The sequence below is a fragment of the Entelurus aequoreus genome, linkage group LG16 (genome assembly GCF_033978785.1).
Source record: "Entelurus aequoreus isolate RoL-2023_Sb linkage group LG16, RoL_Eaeq_v1.1, whole genome shotgun sequence".
Lineage (NCBI taxonomy): Eukaryota > Metazoa > Chordata > Actinopteri > Syngnathiformes > Syngnathidae > Entelurus > Entelurus aequoreus.
The window spans coordinates 40,407,734-40,430,066 of record NC_084746.1 but is presented as its reverse complement, the minus strand read 5'-3'; the positions used below and the strand labels follow the sequence as shown (position 1 = coordinate 40,430,066).

Genomic DNA, 22,333 nt, shown 5'->3' with positions numbered 1-22,333 from the left:
GCAATGTCAGTTAAGATTTATCTGAGAGCCACATACAGTCATCAAAAGAGCCACATCTGGCTCGAGAGCCATAGGTTCCCTACCCCTGGGTTAGAGGGTTAGGGCCAAGGTTAGAGGGTTAGGGTTATAACAAAGCCATGCCAAATAAGGCATTAATAAGTACTTAATAATGACTAGTTAAGAGCCAATATGTTACTAATTTGCATGTTAATAAGCAACTAATTAATGGTGAATATGTTCCCCATACTAAAGTGTTACCATGTTTTTTTTACTGGTGCACAAAATGAACCGTGCATGAACATCACCTTGTTCAAAGAACAAAACCAACAGTGTCTAAACTCACAACAAATTCCACACCTGCAAATCAGTCTGACTTCTGCTGTTGCCGTATCCGTAATACGCCGATGGGGAGAAGTTTTTATTTACACGATGAGTCGGGTGTGTCTTGACCTCCGCCGAACCCCTGAGCCCGACTCACCGAACCCCTAGGGTTCGATCGAACCCAGGTTAAGAACCACTGCTCTAACCCTAACCCTAACCAAATAACTCTAAATTAAGTCTTTGTTACTTAGAATATGTTCCCCTAGTGTCCAAAACACTCTAAATTAAGTCTTTGTTACTTAGAATATGTTCCCCATACTAAAGTGTTACCAAAAACATATGACTTTGTCTTGAATTTGAAAAAACCCCAAAACATTTTATTTTTCACTAAAGGGATCGGTGAATGCACATATAAAACTGCTGGGGTTCGGTACCTCCAACAAGGTTAAGAACCACTGGTCTATCTATATCTTGTTTTGTGCCCTTTTTAAGGGCGCACATGCATGCCTTCGCCACTAGAGGACGCCCTCCGCCCATTGCTCCCCCCCTCCGCCTCCCCAGCTAGCTGTAACCGGCTAGCCGTGTGGAGTTGACACCCTCCCCGAACCTCGGCAGCGGCTGAGCTGCACCGTCGACATGGCAAGGAAATATCGCATTTTGTTAAAAAAAGATGAACATCTTCCAAGTCGTTTGGAATGAGTGAGTAGCCGCGACAACGTTCGCCCCGCAGTATCTGCCGTGTGTTGTGTTTCTGGGGGGCATTATTAGTGTTGTGTAGCTGTGTTGCTAATAATGCTCGGCTGCCATTAGCATGTTAGCATTTGTTACTCATCCGAAGTATTTTTGTTAGCTGCTCAACAGCCGATATACTAATAGTTGCAGACATATACTAATAGTCGCAGACTTATACTACTAGTCGCAGACATATCATTTATTTGTGCGGCTAATGTGGCAGCGTTTAAAAACAATTAGGATGCTACGGGAAATAAATGTTACATAATCTCCTCAAGCCAAATGGCTTCACTTTTTTTGTATCACGCCCCTAATCCTTGATTAGTATTCGCCGACTGTTGACTTGTTGAAGTAAATATCAAGACGGTGAGCGTAGAATGAAGCACATGAAGTCACTTCGGCTGTAATTTACACGACGTTGACTGAGCTAGCCACCCTTAGCATCAGCAGGCTAATGCTCATCGCCGTAAGTCTGCAGAGTACAGCTTTCTATCAGTTAAACATGTGGTACGTGTGACACGATAGTCACGACAGTAAGCAAATTGAGCCTACAATCAAAGCGTACCTGTGGCTCAATGCTACTTTAATTCTATTAGCAAACGTCAGCCCTCACAACAAGTCGGGGATAGCGTTGAGAGGCTAGATCGGCTAATGCAAGCACCCTTTGTCCACAACCACAGCTAGACTTTAGTAGGCCACACAAGCAGTTGTTTTGGTCCCGAGGCTAGTTATTAGTCCCTGCTATTTTGCTCCGATCTATGCTGCAATACCACATATCTTGTCTGTATAAATACTCAACATAGTTACAATATAGTCAGGTTTTGCCAATTAAATGATGTGAGTATGCCCTTTTCACTGCTGCAATTGAAGAGATTGTTCATGGCAGTAACATGCTTTCATTCTTCTTTCTTGCAGTATTCATCGTGTGATGTGACCCCAAATCCACAATGTGTGAGGACATTTAAGAACGATTGAGTTCGGAAGAAAAAAATCTTGATTCCAGTGGAATCTTTCATATATTATTATTATTATTATATTTTTTTCTGTTTCATAGTTTATACACATTCACACACACTCATCCCACCCACATCAAAACAGTAATCATGCCCGTTCAAGCGCCACAGTGGACAGAGTTCCTGCTATGCCCGATCTGCACGCAGACATTTGAGGAGACTGTTCGGTGGCCCATCAGTTTGGGCTGCGGACACACCGTCTGCAAGATGTGCCTGAATAAGTTGCACCGCAAGGCCTGTCCCTTCGACCAGACGGCCATCAGCACGGACATCGAGCAGCTGCCTGTCAACACGGCCCTCTTGCAGCTGGTGGGAGGCCAGGTGAGTCATGGCTTTACTTATTTACACATTAGTGCAGTGGTTCTTAACCTGGGTTCGATCGAACCCTAGGAGTTTGGTGAGTCGGCCTCGGGTTCGGCGGAGCCTCCGCCACGGAGGTAAAGACACATCCGACATATCGTGTAAATAAAAACTTCTCCCTATCGGCGTATTATGGATACCCCCAAACAATGTTTCCTCTAATTTTACATCTGATTTGCAGGTTGTTTGATTGATCGATTGAAACTTTTACTAGTAGATTGCAAAGGAAGAGAATACATTATATGAAACAGTACAGTTTACACAGTACATTACATATTCCGTACAATTGACCACTAAATGGTAACACCCGAATACGTTTTTCAACTTGTTTAAGTCGGGGTCCACGTCAATCAATTTATGGTAATGTGTGTAAGGTGTGTAATTTGTTGTGAGTTCATGCACTGTGTTGGTTTTGTTCTTTGAACAAGGTGATGTTCATGCACGGTTCATTTTGTGCACCAGAAAAAAAACATGACTTTTTCTTGAATTTGAAAAAATATATACTTTTTTTTTTTCACCAAAGAAGGGTTCGTTGAATGCGCATATGAAACTGGTGGGGTTTCGGTACCTCCAACAAGGTTAAGAACCAATGCATTAGTGCCACCCTCTGTCTCAATCATGCACCGCCCTAATGGTACGTGGAATATGCAGTGCCGTAAGTTGTATTTAGCAAATTTGTCAAACTTGAGACTTTTCCATTCACTGTTAGGCCCACAAGTAGTGAAGTGAATTATATTGCGCTTTTCTCTATAGTGACTCAAAGCGCTTTACATAGTGAAACCCAATATCTAAGTTACATTTAAATCAGTGTGGGTGGCATTAGGAGCAGGTGGGTAAAGTGTCTTGCCCAAGGACACAACGGCAGTGACTAGGATGGCGAAAGCGGGAATCGAACCTGGAACCCTCAAGTTTCTGGCACGGCCACTCTACCAACTGAGCTATACCGCCCGTATGTATGTGGACAAAGACAGTTTTACCTGTGTACACCATCCCAAAACCTCGATGTGATTAAAGTATTTTAGAGCTTTTACAAAAGTATTTCAAATAACATTTTGAAAAAGAGTCCATGTAGGTATGTGTAAAATAAAAAATTTATTCACATGAAACCAGTGTTATCAGACGACGATTGCGGTGTTAAAAGTATAATTTTCCAGTGATAAATATTAAGAAAGTTATGGACTTTTAAAACCGGGGAAAACGCACTCATTTAGGGTCAACTTTAAATACAAAGTCACTGGGAATCAAGATTTTAGCTGTGACCGTTTTATTAAAAATGTCATGATTTTCTTAATATTTAGCCAATTTTTCAAAGGTTGGCATCATTAGAATGTTTGCTATACTAAGAAAAAAAGAGGTTTCACAGTTACGGTGTATTTTTAATTGAGTAAATTCATGATACTGTTGGAAGTTATTGAAAATCTGGGTAAACATGGCTGCTCGGACTGGACTTGTGAGTCACAAAACAAACGACCAGGAACTCGGCAGGTGCAAAAAATCAGTTTGCGATTGCCATCCATTTTCTACCGCGTGTCCCTCACGGGGTCGCAGGGGTAGCTGGAGCCTACCCCAGCTGCATTCGGGCAGGTGGGTACACCTTGAACAAGTCATCACCTCATCACAGTGTGCGAATGGATCAATTTAAAAGATATTTGGCAGGCTCACAGATAAATGTAAAACTTATGTTTTAATAGATATTTTTTGCAGAGTACTATTCCAATCCGAACATTTTGACATACTAGATCAACTAAAATATGTGTTCTAGGTCATAAGTATTGGTGTATAGTGGAGTTGAAAGCCGTGGTCCGGTCGCTACTCACGATGGCCCGATCAAGTGTAAAACAATGACCACGGCGGAGATCCAGCCAGCGGCAAATACACACATACCTACTACATGATATTTGAACATACTAGTTGTAGGTAGAACCCTCACAAACTTTTAGAGCTCACTGGTTTTCCGTCAGAAGTGATGGAAATTGAAATAATATATCATAAGCGCTATTAACTACTGTACAGAAGCCTTGTTTTTACATTAACTCCTGTTACAAGTGTGTAAAAAGGTCAACCACATTTTTTATTAAAATTATTATTAAAAGAAACAAAATAAAGTTAGTCATAGTTTTTTTCTGACATGTCTAAAACAAAAAAAAATAAATGTGAAAAAAATAACCATAGCGATATACAGGGTTTCCTCAGATGGCCAATATACCTGTGGCGGTCAGGGTGTGGCCAGGAGGTGTGGTCAATATGATGTCATCCTATAAACTGCATGATCTGTGATGATGCATATATTTTCTATAAAAACAATGTTATACATACATTTTAAAAACTAATCTGTGTTATTGATTAATATTACCATACATTGTTTCTTTACCTTGTTTTGCTCCATTTTTCAGTTGTTGCTGCTTATTTTACTCTGTACTTTGTTGAGAAATGTTCAAGTTCTGAGAGACTTCTCCAATGCATTTAGTGACATTTTCTTTATTAAAAAGCTACAAATTTAACAACACATTTAGCATATTTGTCTGGTGTTATTGGAGTCTGTACTTGTGTTTAGAGACTCTTCTGTCGCTCGATGTCCGCGAAGAACAGCGAGAGCTGCAGCGAGCCTGACGTCACACTTGCTTCACGCGTCTGCTCCAGCCTTTCACTTCTTAAAAGAGCTAATTGCACATTTAGTAGAGCTCTGTCCGCGGGTACATCTCGGATATAATAAAGTACATCCACATCGCAGACCTGCTGCCTCTGCTCCAGACAATCCCGTGGGTATCGCTTATGTCATCACAACATCTGCTTTCAACAATGGCTGCCAAATTTTTGATGCATCCCTAGTCAGTAGTGCGCCACAATTAGGCTATATATATATCCATTTATGCTTTAAGGCATTGCTGGTGTAAATGTTAATTTGTTATTGATGTCCGGAGTTCCAATGATTGTGAACATACTCCGGCTGCACGATTTTGAGAAAAAACATAATTGCGACTTTTCTCTTCAAAATTGCGATTGCGATTCGATTTGCGATCTTTATATTTTTATTTTATATTTTTTATAAATGCATAGAACTACACAAATACATGTCACTTTTAGACTGTCAACATATTCTTGGTGACAGTTCCAAGGTACCACACATTAGAACTACCGGTGTATGCAAATAATTTACTTAAAAATGTTTTATCTTTAATCAGACAGACTCAGAGCTTTTTACATCATGCTGTTAAACTTAAGAAATTATCAATAGAAACTATACAGTGTTTATAATGTAACGTATTTATAATAAATAATGCAAGTAACCATTTAAAAGGATATAAACTTGTATTTCTCATTACTGTATATTTGTTTACCATTGTACTGTAATTGGAAGGAAAATAACTTTGTTATCCTAGATAAACAAAAAAATAATAAAATTAACTAACTTCTAAGGAAAAATGTAACCTAAATAAATATTGGACATCTTAAAGTGCATTTTTCTCCCAGTTGGGAAAATTAGGTTGGACTTTGTCTCTTTGTTTATTGCTATCAGGTGATCAGGACGGCATTTTAGCAAGTTGGTCCGTGTTGATGGGCTCATATCGCCCATCCTATTTGATGCTGAAATATTCTCACTGGCAAGTTGTGAGGCTCTTTGTAGTGTGAGTGTGTTTGAGATTGGGTGTGACTGAAAAGAGAGCTCACTCTGTTCAGTTAATTCCAAAGTTAAATAAATGCACTCAGGTGCTGAGAGCGATGCACAAAGTAAGACGTCTTTCTTCCTGTTTGAGGCAAGAAACAAACAAACGCAAGGCTCCACAATTTTGATTTGCGAACATGGCTGTCACTCAAATGCCGGTGACGGCGGAGGGTAAAAAATACCTCATCCTCTTGTGGTTATTTACAGCACCAATTAAAACCTTGATGTCGATTTCGATTTGCCCGAAACTGGATTGGCGGAGAACGAGGAAGTGTTGTTGTGTATTTGAGAGTGAAGCTCGGAGACAGAAGTGTGTGCATGGGAGAGAATGTGTGTCGGAATTGGACCAGTTGTTAGCAAAATATCGGTTAAAAAGAGCGTCAGACAATATGTTACTTCATACATTATATTACTTTTATTTGTTTTCCCGTAAAAATCCCTCATTTTTAAGATGTGGCGGCTTTTACAGTATTATGCCGTGTCGAGGAGACACTTATCAATTGCATGCAGGGGAACCCTGATATAGTATTTCTTACAATTACGCTTAAAAATGAAAATCAATACATAGTTATTAGATTTTATTGTATTCAAAAAGCAGTATGAAAAAGTGGAACTTCCCACCCTTTATTTGAAAATTAACTACCTAGCTTTCTTGTCATTATCATGTATATAATAATTAATTTACCGCTATTATTTTAATGTATAATTTATGATAATCTTTACCCCCTGTATAAAACTTTTTTTTTGGCACCAACATACACATTAAGCACATGCACATACAAGTACTAAGTGATGGTAGCACCATAAAATAAGTAAATACCCAAATAATAAAAAATATAATACTGTAAGCACCTGGTGATACTATATATTGAAAATCATTTCTTAGTATCTCTTTAAACTGAAACACAAACACTTCTTCGTGTTGTGCGTACATTCCAAATTTAAGATGGAATTTACCCTTAAATTATAACCTCAAAGGGGCTTTTTGCAACTTGACCAACAGTTGCATTTTTTAAAGCAAAACATATAACAAAACCACCACCGGCTAGCTTTTGTTACCATTAGTGGTTTAACAGAACACATCTGTTTTACAAATGTGTCATTTTCCCATCATGTTGTTGTTATGACATTCAATGATGCTAGCTGTCTAAATCACTATTATTAGCTAACACCCAGAGCTAATGTGTGTGCAGTGTATATTGTGTAAAATACTTTGGAAAGTTAGCACCCTGTAGGCATCTGTAAATGTTGCAAACAGCCTCTTTAAATTACCCTTAAAATATAGAATGCCCAGTCTTACTCAACAAAAGTCAAAATGCAAACATCTTGGCAAATTTTTTAAATATCTTCACTTGTGACACAAGTAATTAACCACCGTAGAATGTACAAAAAAACAATATAATCCATTCTCTCATAACTTTATAATAGGTAGTGATAATTCCCTTTGGAATACATCTTTGAATATGTGCTACAATAAGCAAAACAACCTTTGCACCATTAATCCTTTTGATCCTGACATCTCACACGTACTGTGGAAAAAGTGAAAGAATAAGCAAACTGCACAGAAACATTGCTTTTAGCCGAGTTGCCGTCTCGCGGGATAGGCTGATCTTATGTGATATAAACCTCGACCGCTGTTCAAAGTCTAAAGTTTTGTACAACAGCAGATATATGAGAACATGTCCAATTAGTACATTGTAGTCTACATTTAAAATATAGCAACTGTTTTTAGACATATTTCAGTGCTGAAAGAATGCATTGTGTTTAATTCAGCGCCCAAATCAAGTGTTTACTTGGTCTAATCTTTGAGCCGGTGTTTGCAATTACTGTTTTAGCTTTCAATCACAAATAACTGATAAACACAGGCACCAGAAAAGCTGTCACGAGAATCTCTTGAGAACTAACAGTTCAAATCTTACAGTGCAAAGACGATAACTGTGCAAGTAGATTCAGGTTTATAAAAAAAGCACTGAAGGGATAAAAATAGCTACAGTTCTTGGATAAGAAGCTGGTATTTTTCTGTGTGTGTGTGTTAAGAGTAATTAATGCTGCTGTGGTGTGGTATGCATGGCCACATCATTTCGCAATAGAACTACAGCTAAGTAAAACAAGTAAAAGCCTAGAAATAAAAACTTCCGTCACTTTTTGCACGGCTGATAAAAGGAAGGACACGTTATACCGGTGGTTTTTACAGCCACTGGATAAATTATTAAATCGTGTTTTCCTCCTATCATTTCCTGTTGAAAATCTGAATCATATTTCTTTACTTCACCAATACCTTTTGAACTGGATGCTTCTAACTTTGTAGGAATAGTTTGGGAAGTTCGTAAGGGCGTGCTTGTAACTAAAATGGAGCGCTGACTGACCTCAACCCCATTGAACACATTTGAGAATATACAACCAACCTCAGTCTTGGGTCCAACATCAGTGCCCTCTGACTTCACAAATGTTAAATGACCAGACACACCCAAACATCTTGTACAGTGTTTCTTAGAAGTACATTTTTACTTCCTGTGCACCAGTACTGCGACTGAAGGCATTGCATTATTTCACTCTGATTTCTTATTATTGTGTGCAGGTCCCTAAGGCTCAGCCAGTTTCTTTGATTACCAGTCCTGAGGACTCTCAGCATTATGAGGAAGCCAAGCAGTGTGTGGAGGAGCTGGCTCTCTACCTGAAACCCCTCAGCAACACACGAGGTGCCCAACGCACACACATCCATGTGCTTGTTTGCCCTTTTGTTATGATCCCTTGACATTCTAGTTGCCCTCAGATTTAGTCTTGCTTTTGGGATGCCAGTTTTATATTTGGCCTGCAGCGATGTCTAGAAGAGATCAGATACTATAACAATATGACCAGTATCTTGCACCCAGCATTTCGAAATGTGCCTGGTTGAGCGGCATGCTCGTCTGCTGAGTCACGCAAGTTAGCGCATGTGATAAGCAAATTTCACATCCTTAAACACAAACTGACATTGTAGATGTGATTCATTATGATGAGATTTTTCAATGCAACCCAAAAGCACATGTTAACATTTACAGCCACACATGCAGTTAGCAGCTTGACTCAGTAAGGAGATTCAAACCCTTCGTAGTCCAAAATATAAGAATAAAGATGTTTCATTCTTGTGCCGCTTCTCTCCCTCTTCCAGTACCTCAGGGTTTCCCCTAAACTGCCAAGATACCTGTGGTGGTGGGGGTGTGGTTATGGGCGTAGTCACCATGATGTAATTGAATAATTTGCTATGATATGTATTTTTAAAAAAGCCCCCCAAAATATATACATACATTAAAAAACAAATCTGTTATTAGTATTATAATTTTGCTATATATTCAATTGTTGCTGCTTTTTGTACACTGTACAAGTGAGATTTTTTCAAGCGTCTATATTCAAGACTTTTAATTAGTTTTTTATTAAAAACAACTAGCAACAAATCTAGCATCTTTTCTGGTGTTATAAAATGTAGTCGTGTTTGGAGACTCTTTACTTCTGTCTCTCCATGTCCCTGACAAAAGAGGCAAGCAACAGCAAGCGTGACGTCACACTTGCTTGGCGCTGTTGCTCCAGTTGGACTTTTTCTTCTTAACAGCCGCCACTTTTCGGTACATCACTTGTCAATAGTGCACAAATAATAGGCTATACATATATCAATTCGACTGTAACAACCAGCTAATGTTAATATTTTATGTTCGTGGGGTTTGGATTTCATGTCAGTTTTTCCCATGTTTGCACACACCGTCTGTGCCTGACAGGTGATTGGCGAAGAATGAGGTAGTGTTGTGTGTCTGGGGTAGCGCAGACTCACAGAGACGAAAGTGTTTTCACGGGAGGTAAAACCTGTTGGAATTGTGCCGTTTGTTATCATAAGATTGGTAGTAAAATGTAAAAATAACGTCAGACTTTGTGTGATTTCTTCAGCAGGCTACAATATATTACTTTTGTTTGTTTTAAAGTAAAACACATATTTTGAAGGTGTGGCGGTAATACAAATGCTGTCATTCAATTACCCTGTTCCTGCATTATTGGTTCATGTGAAAATGGAAGGATTTATTATATTTAACAACTGAAGTAAGTTGTGATTATCATCAGTGTTTATAGGTGCCATAGCTGAAACAGCTAAATTAGTATATTGTGTAAGGTGCACGCACAGCACAAACACGCCTGTGAATATTAGATTATTTTTAAATGTCAAATTGAACCGTGCTTCACTGCACCAGCAAGTCCAAGTATTAAATTATAACATCCTTTAACACAAATACTGTGAAAGTAATTCATGCAACTAGCCAGAAGGGCGGCTTCTGACATCTTTTAGATTAACACTGCAAAGCAAGGATGCATTTACATTTTACAATACCCTAAATTTGTATGTTCCAAACTTTAATTGCAGAAGTTTGAGTGAGTGGTGTGGGTAGACCGGCGTCGCCGTAGGTGCCCATTTTAGGCTAATGTACTTGATGTTCATTGGAAGATCAGGGAAGTGAATATATGTATTTTGCCAGGGGTGGGTCTGAGCAGCACGGCTCAAAGCATGCTGAGTCGACCCATGCAGAGGAAGCTGGTCACTCTGGTCCACTGCCAGTTGGTGGAGGAGGAGGGCCGCGTGAGGGCTATGAGAGCCGCACGCTCTTTGGGTGAACGAACAGTCACAGAACTCATCTTGCAGCACCAGAACCCTCAGCAGTTATCTTCCAACCTGTGGGCTGCTGTACGTGCACGTGGATGTCAATTTCTTGGCCCAGGTAAATCACTCATGAAAAACCTAATTAATTTCTTCAAAATATTCTATTAATCAGTCTTTTGTTTGCTTCTTTAAGCGATGCAAGAAGAAGCTCTGAAACTGGTCCTTCTGGCACTGGAGGATGGCTCGGCTCTGTCCCGGAAGGTGTTGGTTCTCTTTGTAGTCCAGAGGCTTGAACCTCGCTTCCCCCAGGCCTCCAAGACAAGCATAGGCCATGTGGTACAGCTCCTCTATAGGGCCTCCTGCTTCAAGGTACGCAGTTTTGTCAAGAACCAGAAGAAATGTCACATTTGCTAACCATGTTTGGTAAATAGTGTTTTTGAGCATTATATTCTGTGGTGGATATTTACATTGGGTTTCAGTCATCTAGAATATAATTTATGTAATATATTTGTGGTGTTCTTAGGTGACCAAACGCGACGAGGATTCATCCCTCATGCAACTGAAAGAGGAGTTCCGTACTTACGAGGCACTGCGACGTGAGCATGACTCTCAGATTGTTCAAATTGCCATGGAGGGCGGCTTGCGCATCGCACCCGATCAGTGGTCTTCTCTGTTGTATGGGGATCAGTCGCACAAGTCGCATATGCAGTCCATCATAGATAAGGTGGGTGAGAGTCTTTGCTTCTGGTATACATTCTCTGTATATCTCCACATTGTCTGGTGTCTTTCAATGTAATGTTGGACAAGGCTGCCTGCCAAGCGTAAAACCGCATGTGTGTTAACCCCCTCTTTCACTTCGACCTTCATAGCTGCAGACCCCAGCATCCTTTGCTCAAAGTGTCCAAGAGCTGACTATTGCCCTGCAGAGAACTGGAGACCCAGCCAACCTCAACAGGCTGCGGCCTCACCTCGAACTGCTTGCCAACATTGATCCCAGTCCGGGTAAGAATGGCGCTAAATCAACTAAGCCGGAAAGACAGTGAGGGCTTGAAAAGACAAGTCTGTTGAGCTAGAACTGCTCAAGTATGAAATGGCAATGTTTAAATCTAATGTCTGCTTTGCTTATTTCTATTCCCAGACGCACCCCCTCCCACATGGGAGCAGCTTGAGAAGGGGTTGGTGGCAGTGAAGACTGTCGTGCACGGCCTTGTGGACTTCATCCAGAACCACAGCAAGAAAGGTGCGGACCCTCAGCAGGTCAGTGAGACTTCTGTTTACTATATTAAGTGCAAACATTAGTTTTTGTCCACTTACAGCAGGGCTATTCATCTGGCAGACCGGGGGAAATGACACCATACCGGCCCCTGAGTTCAGTTCAAAACTTGGGAGACAAACATTTTTGCAGCAAATTCTCTAAAAAGACTAGTGCTTCTGTTGTATAGAGGAACTTCAGATCCTTGCATCTATCAAACAACACTGCGGTCCAAACTTGTGATATACATATCTGAGGCGTTCCCAAGGCACCTCTTAAGCACTCCCCTTTTTGGCAGTTACACATTTTTTAGTCAATTGTTCAAGTTCTTTAGTTATACTGCTGGGTTTTCCCAATGTGTAATTGATAGTTGCGGCCCCCACAGCAAAATTAAAGCTGCCACAATTGAAAAATTAGTGTTTTTTACATGAAAACAAATTAAAGTAATATAATGTATTGCGTCCAGAAGAAGTCACACAAACTTGACGCTTTTTTAACATTTATTGCCAACAACAGACCTAATTCCAACACGTATTCCCTCCTGTGCAAACACGTCCGTGTCCGTGATTAACTCCCAGACACACAATAACAACACTTCCTCATACTCCGCCAATCCTCAATCAGGCACAGTATTAGAACCCTGAACATCAATAACACATGAACATAAACATTAACACCAGCAGGTCGTAACAGTATGAATGGACATATTTATCCTATTATTTGTGCACTACTGACGAGTGATGCACCGAAAAAAGACTTCGATCACCGGCTGTTGTGATGACGTGAGCTATACCCACTGGATTGTCTGGAACAGAGGCAGCATGTCTGCGATGTGGATGCACTTAGAAAATATCCGAGATATACCCGTGGAAAGAGCTCTACTAAATGTGTAATGTGCAAGTATTAAAAGAGGATAGTGGAGACTGTTAGGGAGAGAATGCAGTTGGAGCCTCGGCACTAAGCAAGTGTGACGTCAGGCTCGCTGCAGCGCTCACCGCTTGCCGCGGACATCTTGCTCGTCGTTTTTTAATTTTTTTAAAAAAGTCACCAAAAGGTTTGAAGGAGTTTCTAGTAAATTGAAAAATTATCAACGAAGTACATTGTAAAATAAGTAGCAACAATTAACAATAGAGAAAAATTATATCAGAAAAAATATTTGGTAATAATATTAATAAAACAGATTTGTTGTTAATTGTATGTCTAACTTTTTTTTTAGCTTTTTAAAGAAAATATTTGCATCATCTCAGATGATGCAAATTATATGATAATATCATATAATTGCCGCCACAGGTATAATGACAATCTGAGGGAAAACCTGTACTTGTAGAATTCCTCAAGGTTCCATTTTGGGTCCTCTTTTTTTCATTATTTGTGCTATTAAACTGGTGGACGTGCAACTTCAGTTTAAAAACCCTGTAAGAAACTCAACATTTTTGCAGAAGATTTTAAAAAACTAGTGATGTATACCGAGTACCAGTATTTAGTAACGTTTCCTAATTGGGTCGGTCCTCCTGGACTGAGAAGATTCTGGACTAACGGTACTGACGTCACTCCATTGCGACGCGTTTGCAATGTGGCATTAATTTTTATTTTTTTTATTTAGCCTTTATTTAACCAGGTAAAATCCCATTGAGATCAAAGATCTCTTTTCCAAGGGAGACCTGGCCAAGAGGGCAGCAGCAAGGTTACATTAAAAACCGCAAACAACACAACATCAAATTTACAACATTAAAACTTGCTCACATAACGCATGTGCATACAGACAAGGTAGACTGCAGTCCTTTCACAGAAGCTTTAAACTCATTCAATGTAACAAGGGTTTGAAGTTGAATATTCGATTGTAGGTTATTCCAAGCCTTCGGTGCTGAAAACCTAAATGCTTTCTTGCCCAGTTCAGTTCTTACTTTGGGGACGACCAATTGCAGAACATTCATTGAACGAAGATTGTGACTTCCTTGTTCCTTTTTTTAAAAGACAAGATAGATAGGATGGAGTGATACAAAGAATGGTTTTGTAGACAAAAACATACCAATGATTGAGGCGTCGAGCACATAAAGATGTCCAGTTAACCATTGAGTATAACACAATTAATAACACCTTGCTTAAATGTGTTTCAGTTAGTTCTGTCTCAATGCTACAACTGGACGATTGAGCATTACACTTGATCACTGAGTCTTTTGACATTTATTGTTCGCACATACATAGGTCCGTAGCTGTCAACCTACGGTCCGTCACTCAAATACGTCCGTATGCAACATAAACAAACTATTTCTATTGTTACGAAATGCACATTGATGGTATTGATTTATATGGTATATTGGATATGATATATCATTTAAAAAGTATGTGCTCTGTACATTAATACATAAATTATATTTCCATTTATTGTAGCTGAGAAAGGCTCCAGCGACCCCGAAGGGAATAAGCGGTAGAAAATGGATGGATGGATGGATGGATATTTCCAGCTGGGTGTAATTGCAATTAATTAAAAAAAAGTGATGGATCTGTGTGCTCTTTACAAGATGATTACATAAGAACTGCATTAGCAAACAGTTGACTTGTTTAAGACTTAAAAAGCAGGTGTCGATTAAAGACTTTCCTGCTGTGAGATGTGTTACACCATGTTATGGAGTTGTTCTTGTGCTAATAAAAAATGCTTTTTACCACATCTTTAATTACACATAGTACAGATAAATACTGGTATCAATAACAAATATCGTATCGATAAAATCTTAACGATATACATCCCTACTAAAAACACTAGAGTGCTGTCATAGAGCTGATCTTTGACTCGCTTTTTTTGCAAAAGGTCTTTATAAACAGCAGAGCGATTCTGTAACTCTGACAAAATTAATGGACCAAAATCAAATGTCTACTGTAGAGAATGCTGGTTCTCCAGAATAGAATATACAAAGTACGGTAAGACAAATAGTGAAGGGGGAAGTCCGGCCTCCCGATCTTTAGCTTTCTGGAAATGTGGCTATCAAAACAATTTAGTTGAATATCCCTGAATTACTGTATATAATAAGATGAATTCATATTTAGTAATGCACTGTTTGTCTTTAGCCTCCTCAGCACAGCAAGTACAAGACTTACATGTGCCGTGACATGAAGCTGAAGGGAGGCTGTCCTCGTGGAACGAACTGCACCTTTGCTCACTCTCAGGAAGAACTGGAGAAGTGAGTGACAGTTTAACAGTAATAATAATGTGTTTAAATGTGTGTATTTTTTCTTTTTCATGTTGATGTTTTTCAAATTTCTTCACTGTGCTTTGTGTATATAGGTATCGAAAGATGAATAAACGTCTGGGAGCTCGCCTCCCCGGTTCAGGAATGCCAGATGATGGCCTTCCCCTGGATGTGGGAGTGACCAGAAAGCCTTCTCCCCTCACCAATGGGAGCATCACACCCTCCCTGCCCCAGCTCATCGCACGCGGTGCAGACAACGTCCCGTATGAACTTCTGCGTAAGCCCATCAAGATGGATGGAGGGAGTGCTCCAGGATCACCACCTGATCTGTGAGTATACAATTATTTATACTGTTAATTTATGTGCAGCTGTGTATGCAAATTAGGCCTCTGGTCACTACTGGGTGCTTGTCTGTAGTTAGAGTTTGAGGCTATAAAACAGGGTAGTGCTCGGCGATATGGACCAAAACTCCTGAATATGGCTGAATATGCGATATAAATATCGCAATATTCTTTCCAGAAAGTAAATTTAGACAAAGTCAAACCCAAATATGCGTGCAAAGTTGTTTTAAAACAAATACTTAAAACATGAGTATATTTCTGTAAATGTTAAAGTTTCATATTCACATAGAAATATTAAAAAGCCTAAAAAATATAATAAGAATACCTTATTTTGCGGACTATAAGGCGCACTTAAAATACTTTCATTTTCTCACAAATCGACAGTGCGCCTTATAACCCGGTGCGCATAATGTACAGAATAATTCTGGTTTTGCTTGCTGACCTCGAAGCTATTTTATTTGGTACATGGTGTTATAAATGTGACCAGTAGATGGCAGTCACACATAAGAGATACGTGTAGACTGTCAAAATGACTATGACTTTGGCATGCTATGGATCGGCCTGGGCCGATATTTGATAAGTCAATTAAACAACGATAAATAAAAATTAAAGTTGGTAAGTTTTCCAGCGTTGTTAAATTGCCATGTGCATGTTTCAAGAGCATTCACGCTTTTGTCGCTTTCAGCGGCTACATGCGTTTGTACCACAGCGGAAAGAAAAGAATGGGGTAGATTATCTTGTCCTCATTAAGTGTCTTTGACTATTTTTGAAGCGACGCAGAGCCTGGCCGGCTCGCATCACACAGTGCAATTAGTTACTAACATGTAGCAGCTAACATGGACAAAATGAACACAACCAAATGCCACTGCACCAGTGTGGGAATATTTCAGTTTATACCTTTGGAACAAGAAGAGCCTATAAACGCGGAGAAGCCAGTTTGCCGAATGTGCTCGACTAGTACAACGCCCACTTGAAATACAACCACTTGACAGTCCAAACTCACTTGGCGTTGGGTGAAAACAAAATAGTGTACACTCACAGACATACAACGCCAAAGATATGTTGGCGTTGTAATAAAACTACCATTTTGTAAAAGTGCTGTCATGTCATGTTGGAGTTTCCTCACTCGGAATCTGCCGACTTAATTTTTTTTTGCATATGACCTGAATACATCTGTTTAAACGGTAGTGGTTATATTGTTACTTTGCACTTTTGTTGTAGAAGGTCCTCACTTGATTGTCAGTTAAGTCATGCACAACTCCACTTCTGCCTGCTTGTTCAATATTGGGAGTGCAACTTTGTTCGTCAGTAATTTATTTAGTTATTTTATTTATTGTTATGATTGTGTATATTTGAGCCCCCCTATCTGATGCATTAATTAAAAATTAATACATTTTAGTATATACCGGTAAGTGAAAAATATTGCTAACAAATTGTTTTATTTAACTTGGAGATTTAAACGTTTTCATTTCAATTACAACTTCAAAATACACGAGAATTACAAGTTTATTACATTTGAAAAGATATACGTGCATTGTTTTTATGTATTATTAAATCAATGTTTAATTTGGTCTCATAAAAATAATCGCAAGAATATCGTTTATTGGCAATAACTTGTAGGTCAATATACCGTCCTGCAAAAATGTGTTATCGGCCCAGGCTTAGCTATGAAGCCGTACCGCTTGATGGATTATCGCAGCATTACAGCTACAGTAGTCAGGCGTACTGTGCTTCAACATACAGTATTATTATGGCGTGTGTATAAGGACCACAAAATGGCACCTATTAGCAGACATAATCTGGCGTTTCGTTTTGCAATATTATGCAAAACCAACTTTTCTTGCCTTCTGGTACCTGCTGGTGTGTATTTGGTAAAGATGTCCGATATCGGTCTGCCGATATTATCGGCCAATAAATGCTTTAAAATGTAATGTCGGAAATTATCGGTATCGGTTTCAAAAAGTAAAATGTATGCCTTTTTAAATGGCCACTGTACGGAGTGGTACACGGGCGTAAGGAGAAGTACAGAGCGGCAATAAACCTTAAAGGCACTGCCTTTGCATGCCGGCCCAATCACATAATATCTACGGCTTTTCACACACACAAGTGAATGCAACGCATACTTGGTCAACAGCTTTACAGGTCACACTGAGGGTGTCCGTATAAACAACTTTAACACTTACAAATATGCGCCACACTGTGAACCCACACCAAACAAGAATAACAAACACATTTCGGGAGAACATCCGCACCGTTACACAACATAAACACAACAGAAAAAATACCCAGAACCCCTTGCAGCACTAACTCCTCCGGTACGCCACAATATACACCCCCGGCTACCCCGCTACCCCCCACCTCAACCCCGCCCACCTCAACCTTCTCATGCTCTCTCAGGGAGAGCATGTCCCAAATTCCAGGCTGCTGTTTTGAGGCATGTTAAAAAAAATAATGCACTTTGTGACTTCAATAATAAATATGGCAGTGCCATGTTTAAGATTAAAGATTAAAGTACCAATGATTGTCACACACACACTAGATGTGGTGAAATTTGTCCTCTGCATTTGACCCATCCCCTTGGGGAGCAGTGGGCAGCAGCGGCGCCGCGCCCGGGAATCAACCCTTGATGCTGAGTGCCAAGCAGGGAGGAAACGGGTCCCATTTTTATAGTCTTTGGTATGACTCGGCTGGGATTTGAACTCCAACCTACCGATCTCAGGGCGGACACTCTAACCACTAGGCCACTGAGATGTTGGCTTTTTTTTTCCATAACTTGAGTTGATTTATTTTGGAAAACCTTGTTACATTGTTTAATGCATCCAGCGGGGCATCACAACAAAATTAGGCATAATAATGTGTTAATCCCACGATTGTATATATCGTATCGGTTGATATCGGAATCGGTAATTAAGAGTTGGACAATATCGGATATCGGCAAAAAAGCCATTATCGGACATCTCTAGTATTTGGGACCTGCATAAGTACTGAAAATTTGCGTGCATCCGCCATTGTAGTTTTCTCTATGTTGTTATGGGACATTCATCCTCCACTGTTGCCATTTCTAATACTAAGTAGCGTAAAGTTTTCATTTACAGTATATTTGTCAGTAGACTCGCTATGGAAGTCATAATATGACCCCTTTAATGTGCCTTGTATTCTGGTAAGGATTTTGTATGGAAATTAACCTGAATAGACTCGCTCAATGGCAGTGCGCCTTATAATCCGGTGCGCTATATGGTTTGAAAAATACGGTAGTAAAGTATAATCTTCAATCTTTGAAACAAACCGTGGCTATGCTCAAATTATTCGCTAACAACAAAAATACAAAATATAATATAAAATAAAGTCCCTGGTTTAGGAAAACATTTTAAACGTCCGCAGCAACTTCAAAATAATTGATCAATCAATCAAAGTTTATTTATAAAGCCCTTAATCACAAGTGTCTCAAAGGGCTGCACAAGCCACAACGACATCCTCGGCTCAGATCCCACATCAGGGGAAAAAAAAAACTTAACCCAATGGGAACATCGAGAAACCTACCTTTTAAATCTGATTTTTTTTTCATACCATTGCAACTAGGAACATATTTACACAAAATTTGTATTTGGGCAGAAATGTCTTCTCCATCATACATCCATCTCTCTCGTGTTGTATCGATCGAATCAACTCGCCACGCATGAATACGTGTTGCTGGAATAATTTCAAGGTTAAAAGGACCTGATTGCTGACAATACTGCTGCAGATTCTTTTTTCATTGAGAGCAAAATCCGGAGATAAACAGCATCGGCAAGACGCTGACAAAGGAGAACAAAATACATGATACAAACTGGAAGGTTGACATATGCTTCACACAGTCCTTGTACTGGAGTTTGTGTCAAGCGAGCGCTGTACACTATGTGCGTAGAGAAGGGGGGACACTGCACGCAGCGCAATTGGAATGAGCAGAGAGACCTCCATGTCAAGATATTAAGGATTACATATATCACATGGCGGTCTTGTCTCAAATACATACCTCTTTCTTAAATATATCAGGATACTTTGTAATACCGGTATACCGCCCAGCCCTACAAGAGGGGTCCCCAAGTTTAATGACTTGGTTACCACATTGGGTTAACAGAATTTGGCCGGGACCCAGGCTATCTATTACTCACAAGTGAAAAGTTTCGCTTGTGCTGAACACCCTCTGACTTGTAAAATGTGTAGAGATAGACTAAAGCCCCGTTTACACACCAAATCAGATTTGTTTGCCCTCAAGTGACACAGATCTAAGCGCTTCAAATCTGATCTTTTGGCAAGCAACAGATTCAGGCCACATCAGGAGGTAGTCCTGAATCCCATTGGAATCTGATATTTTTAAATGTGACTGCAGTGTAAACGCAATCCAACCTGTATGTGATTTTTTTCCGTCGTCTTTGGGCGAGCTACGTCACTCGTGTGCGCCGTAAGGATGCAGTCGCCAGCAGAAATGGATATTTCATCACTACACCCGGGGTTGGTTTCTATTTAAAACCACCACATTTTCGGTGCATCACTTGTCAATAGTGCACAAATAATAGTCTATATGTAATATATGAATATATATTTTGATTCCAAAGAAATAGCGATTGTTGAAGGACCGGAATTGATGCTGTGCCGCATTTGTTTACATGTGAGTTGAAAAATAAATCTGATGTCCATGTCTTCTCTACTTAACAGACATAAAAAGATTACATATATTACACTATACACATCCATTCATACTTTATATTACTTTCATTTACTTTCACCTAAAAAAAACACTAATTTTTAAGGTGTGGTGACTTTTATTTTATTTTGTAATAGTAGCGACTGCCTTTGTTTTCACTTTATGGAAGTGCGCATGCAAGTGACGTCGGGGCCACATTGGGACCTGTGCGTGTTTACACTGCAGTCTGATAAAAGTCACATTTAATTGATGTGTAAACAGTCAGCTGGAAAAAAATCTGATCTCTAAAAAATCTGATTTGGGCCACTTTAACTTGCAGTGTAAACATAGTCTAAGAGTTTAGCCACCATCTGTAAAATGTAACCCTTTATGTTTGTAGCTTGGACCCTGTGCCCAAAACTGGTATGTCTCTGCCACCTCATGTCATGGCGCACCAAAGGATGACTGCAGATCACCTCTCCGGTGTGAAGCAGATGCCCGTGGTCGCCCGAGGTTCACCTGTGTACCAGCAGCCACAGCTCCCTGAGATGTTTTACTCTGGGAATCGCCCCCCACCTTCTGTGTCCCAGTATGAGACTTCACAATACCCACCAGGTAAGATTCAGCTATAGACTGTTTTACATCGGTTGTAAGTTACCTCTTAAGTTATACTGTATATAATCTTAATTTTTTCAGGGTATCCCTACCAACAGCCACCACAATATGTCTCTCGCGACTACATCCGTAACCCTCCACCACCCAATGAGTCAGGACCTCCTTACCATGACCCATACCCTGGTTACGGCCCACCAGATCGCTCCTATCAGGCCCCCCACTCCGGTCCTCCCTTTTCCTACCCTCATCCAACACACTATGACCGAGGGCGCCATGGGACCTACGCTGGTCCACCACCACCCCCGCAGCCTTACCCATCTCAAAGGGATAGTCTTATCCGGATGAGTTCAACGCCATTGGATGTTACCTCGGCGTCAGCCGGACAGGCTAACTCACTTTATCACACAGAGCCCAATGTACGGGATAGATACCCACCAGATGGCTATTATCAACCAGGAGGCCAACCTCAGCCCATGAGGACTTATGTCAGAGTGAGTCATGACCAACATCAGGCTCTTCACACAATAACCACACACACTTAGGCAACAATATCCTTGTTCCATTTTACAGGGGCCATCATACAGTGGGTCCCAGCCCAGTCTCGATTATTTACACCGCCGTCGCCAGGAGCTGCTATCCCAACTGGAGGAAAGAAAAGTCATCTCTCCTCCACCGTTTGCAGCCTCCCCGACGCTTTCTCATCCCTTTCCCAGCGATTACCCTCCTGAGGTGAGTAACATAGGAATTGTCTGATCTCAGACACAAATTAATTCTCAACTGGCTTGGTTAACTTTAAAGGGTGGGATCAATTATTATATTATGCATTTTATTAGAAAAAACAATAACAAAAAGGCAATATTCTACAGCAAACTACTTTTTCTGAGTTACTTATCAAAATTCCAAGCGTCACTTTTAAATGCCTCTGTCGCATTCATCTGTGCGACTGCAATATAAGCAATGGTGGCTTTGAATTCACTTCCTAAATATTTGATCATGGGAAGGAATTCAGTAACTTTAGGACTTTATGTATTTACATAAGAATAATATTGGGATTCTAACTGGAGTGCGTACAAATGATTTGTAAACAATATTGCATTTTTATGGCTATATTTATGGCTGTTGGTTTACTTTGATTGTAAAACCTGTACATGTATAAAAAGGTTTTTGAAATGTTGGACCCCGGAAAGAAAAGTTGCTGCTCTCGCAGCAGCTAATGTGGATCTTATAAAACGAACAGTTGTAAAGGTTGAGCTAAATCTGTTTAGATCGCATTTTCTTCAACAGTCTTTTTGTTGTATTTTGCAGTATGGTGATGAAAGCACCAAGACCATTAGGAAATGCAGAGAGCCAGATTATGCCGGCCAGTACTCTCCTTGGTCTTGTGATACCATCAGCTCTTACATTGGCACCAAGGATGCCAAACCCAAAGATATAATGGGTCCCGGTGCCATGGAGATGATGGTGAGTTATTTTTTTGTTTTACTCCTAGACTTTGAACAGGTGACCTATTCAAAGCTACGTGTTGAGGCTAAACTAAAGGCATTTTTATTTATTAACTTTTCT

General features: G+C 40.0%; 1 protein-coding gene across 2 annotated transcripts in view; it reads left to right on the top strand.

Moving 5' to 3' along the window:
- Positions 1–854: 854 nt before the first annotated feature.
- The window catches only part of rc3h1b (ring finger and CCCH-type domains 1b), a 33,343-nt gene continuing 11,864 nt past the window's right edge, over positions 855–22,333 (top strand). For both annotated transcript variants that reach the window (XM_062022844.1, XM_062022843.1), the window contains exons 1-14: positions 855–1,020; positions 1,969–2,387; positions 8,669–8,789; positions 10,590–10,829; positions 10,905–11,080; positions 11,235–11,435; positions 11,581–11,713; positions 11,850–11,968; positions 15,030–15,142; positions 15,247–15,480; positions 20,556–20,770; positions 20,852–21,261; positions 21,341–21,499; positions 22,076–22,231. In XM_062022844.1, coding sequence (XP_061878828.1) covers positions 2,157–2,387; positions 8,669–8,789; positions 10,590–10,829; positions 10,905–11,080; positions 11,235–11,435; positions 11,581–11,713; positions 11,850–11,968; positions 15,030–15,142; positions 15,247–15,480; positions 20,556–20,770; positions 20,852–21,261; positions 21,341–21,499; positions 22,076–22,231 — 2,508 coding nt within the window. In that variant the 5' untranslated portion in view covers positions 855–1,020; positions 1,969–2,156. The remainder of the gene's footprint in view (positions 1,021–1,968; positions 2,388–8,668; positions 8,790–10,589; positions 10,830–10,904; positions 11,081–11,234; positions 11,436–11,580; positions 11,714–11,849; positions 11,969–15,029; positions 15,143–15,246; positions 15,481–20,555; positions 20,771–20,851; positions 21,262–21,340; positions 21,500–22,075; positions 22,232–22,333) is intronic.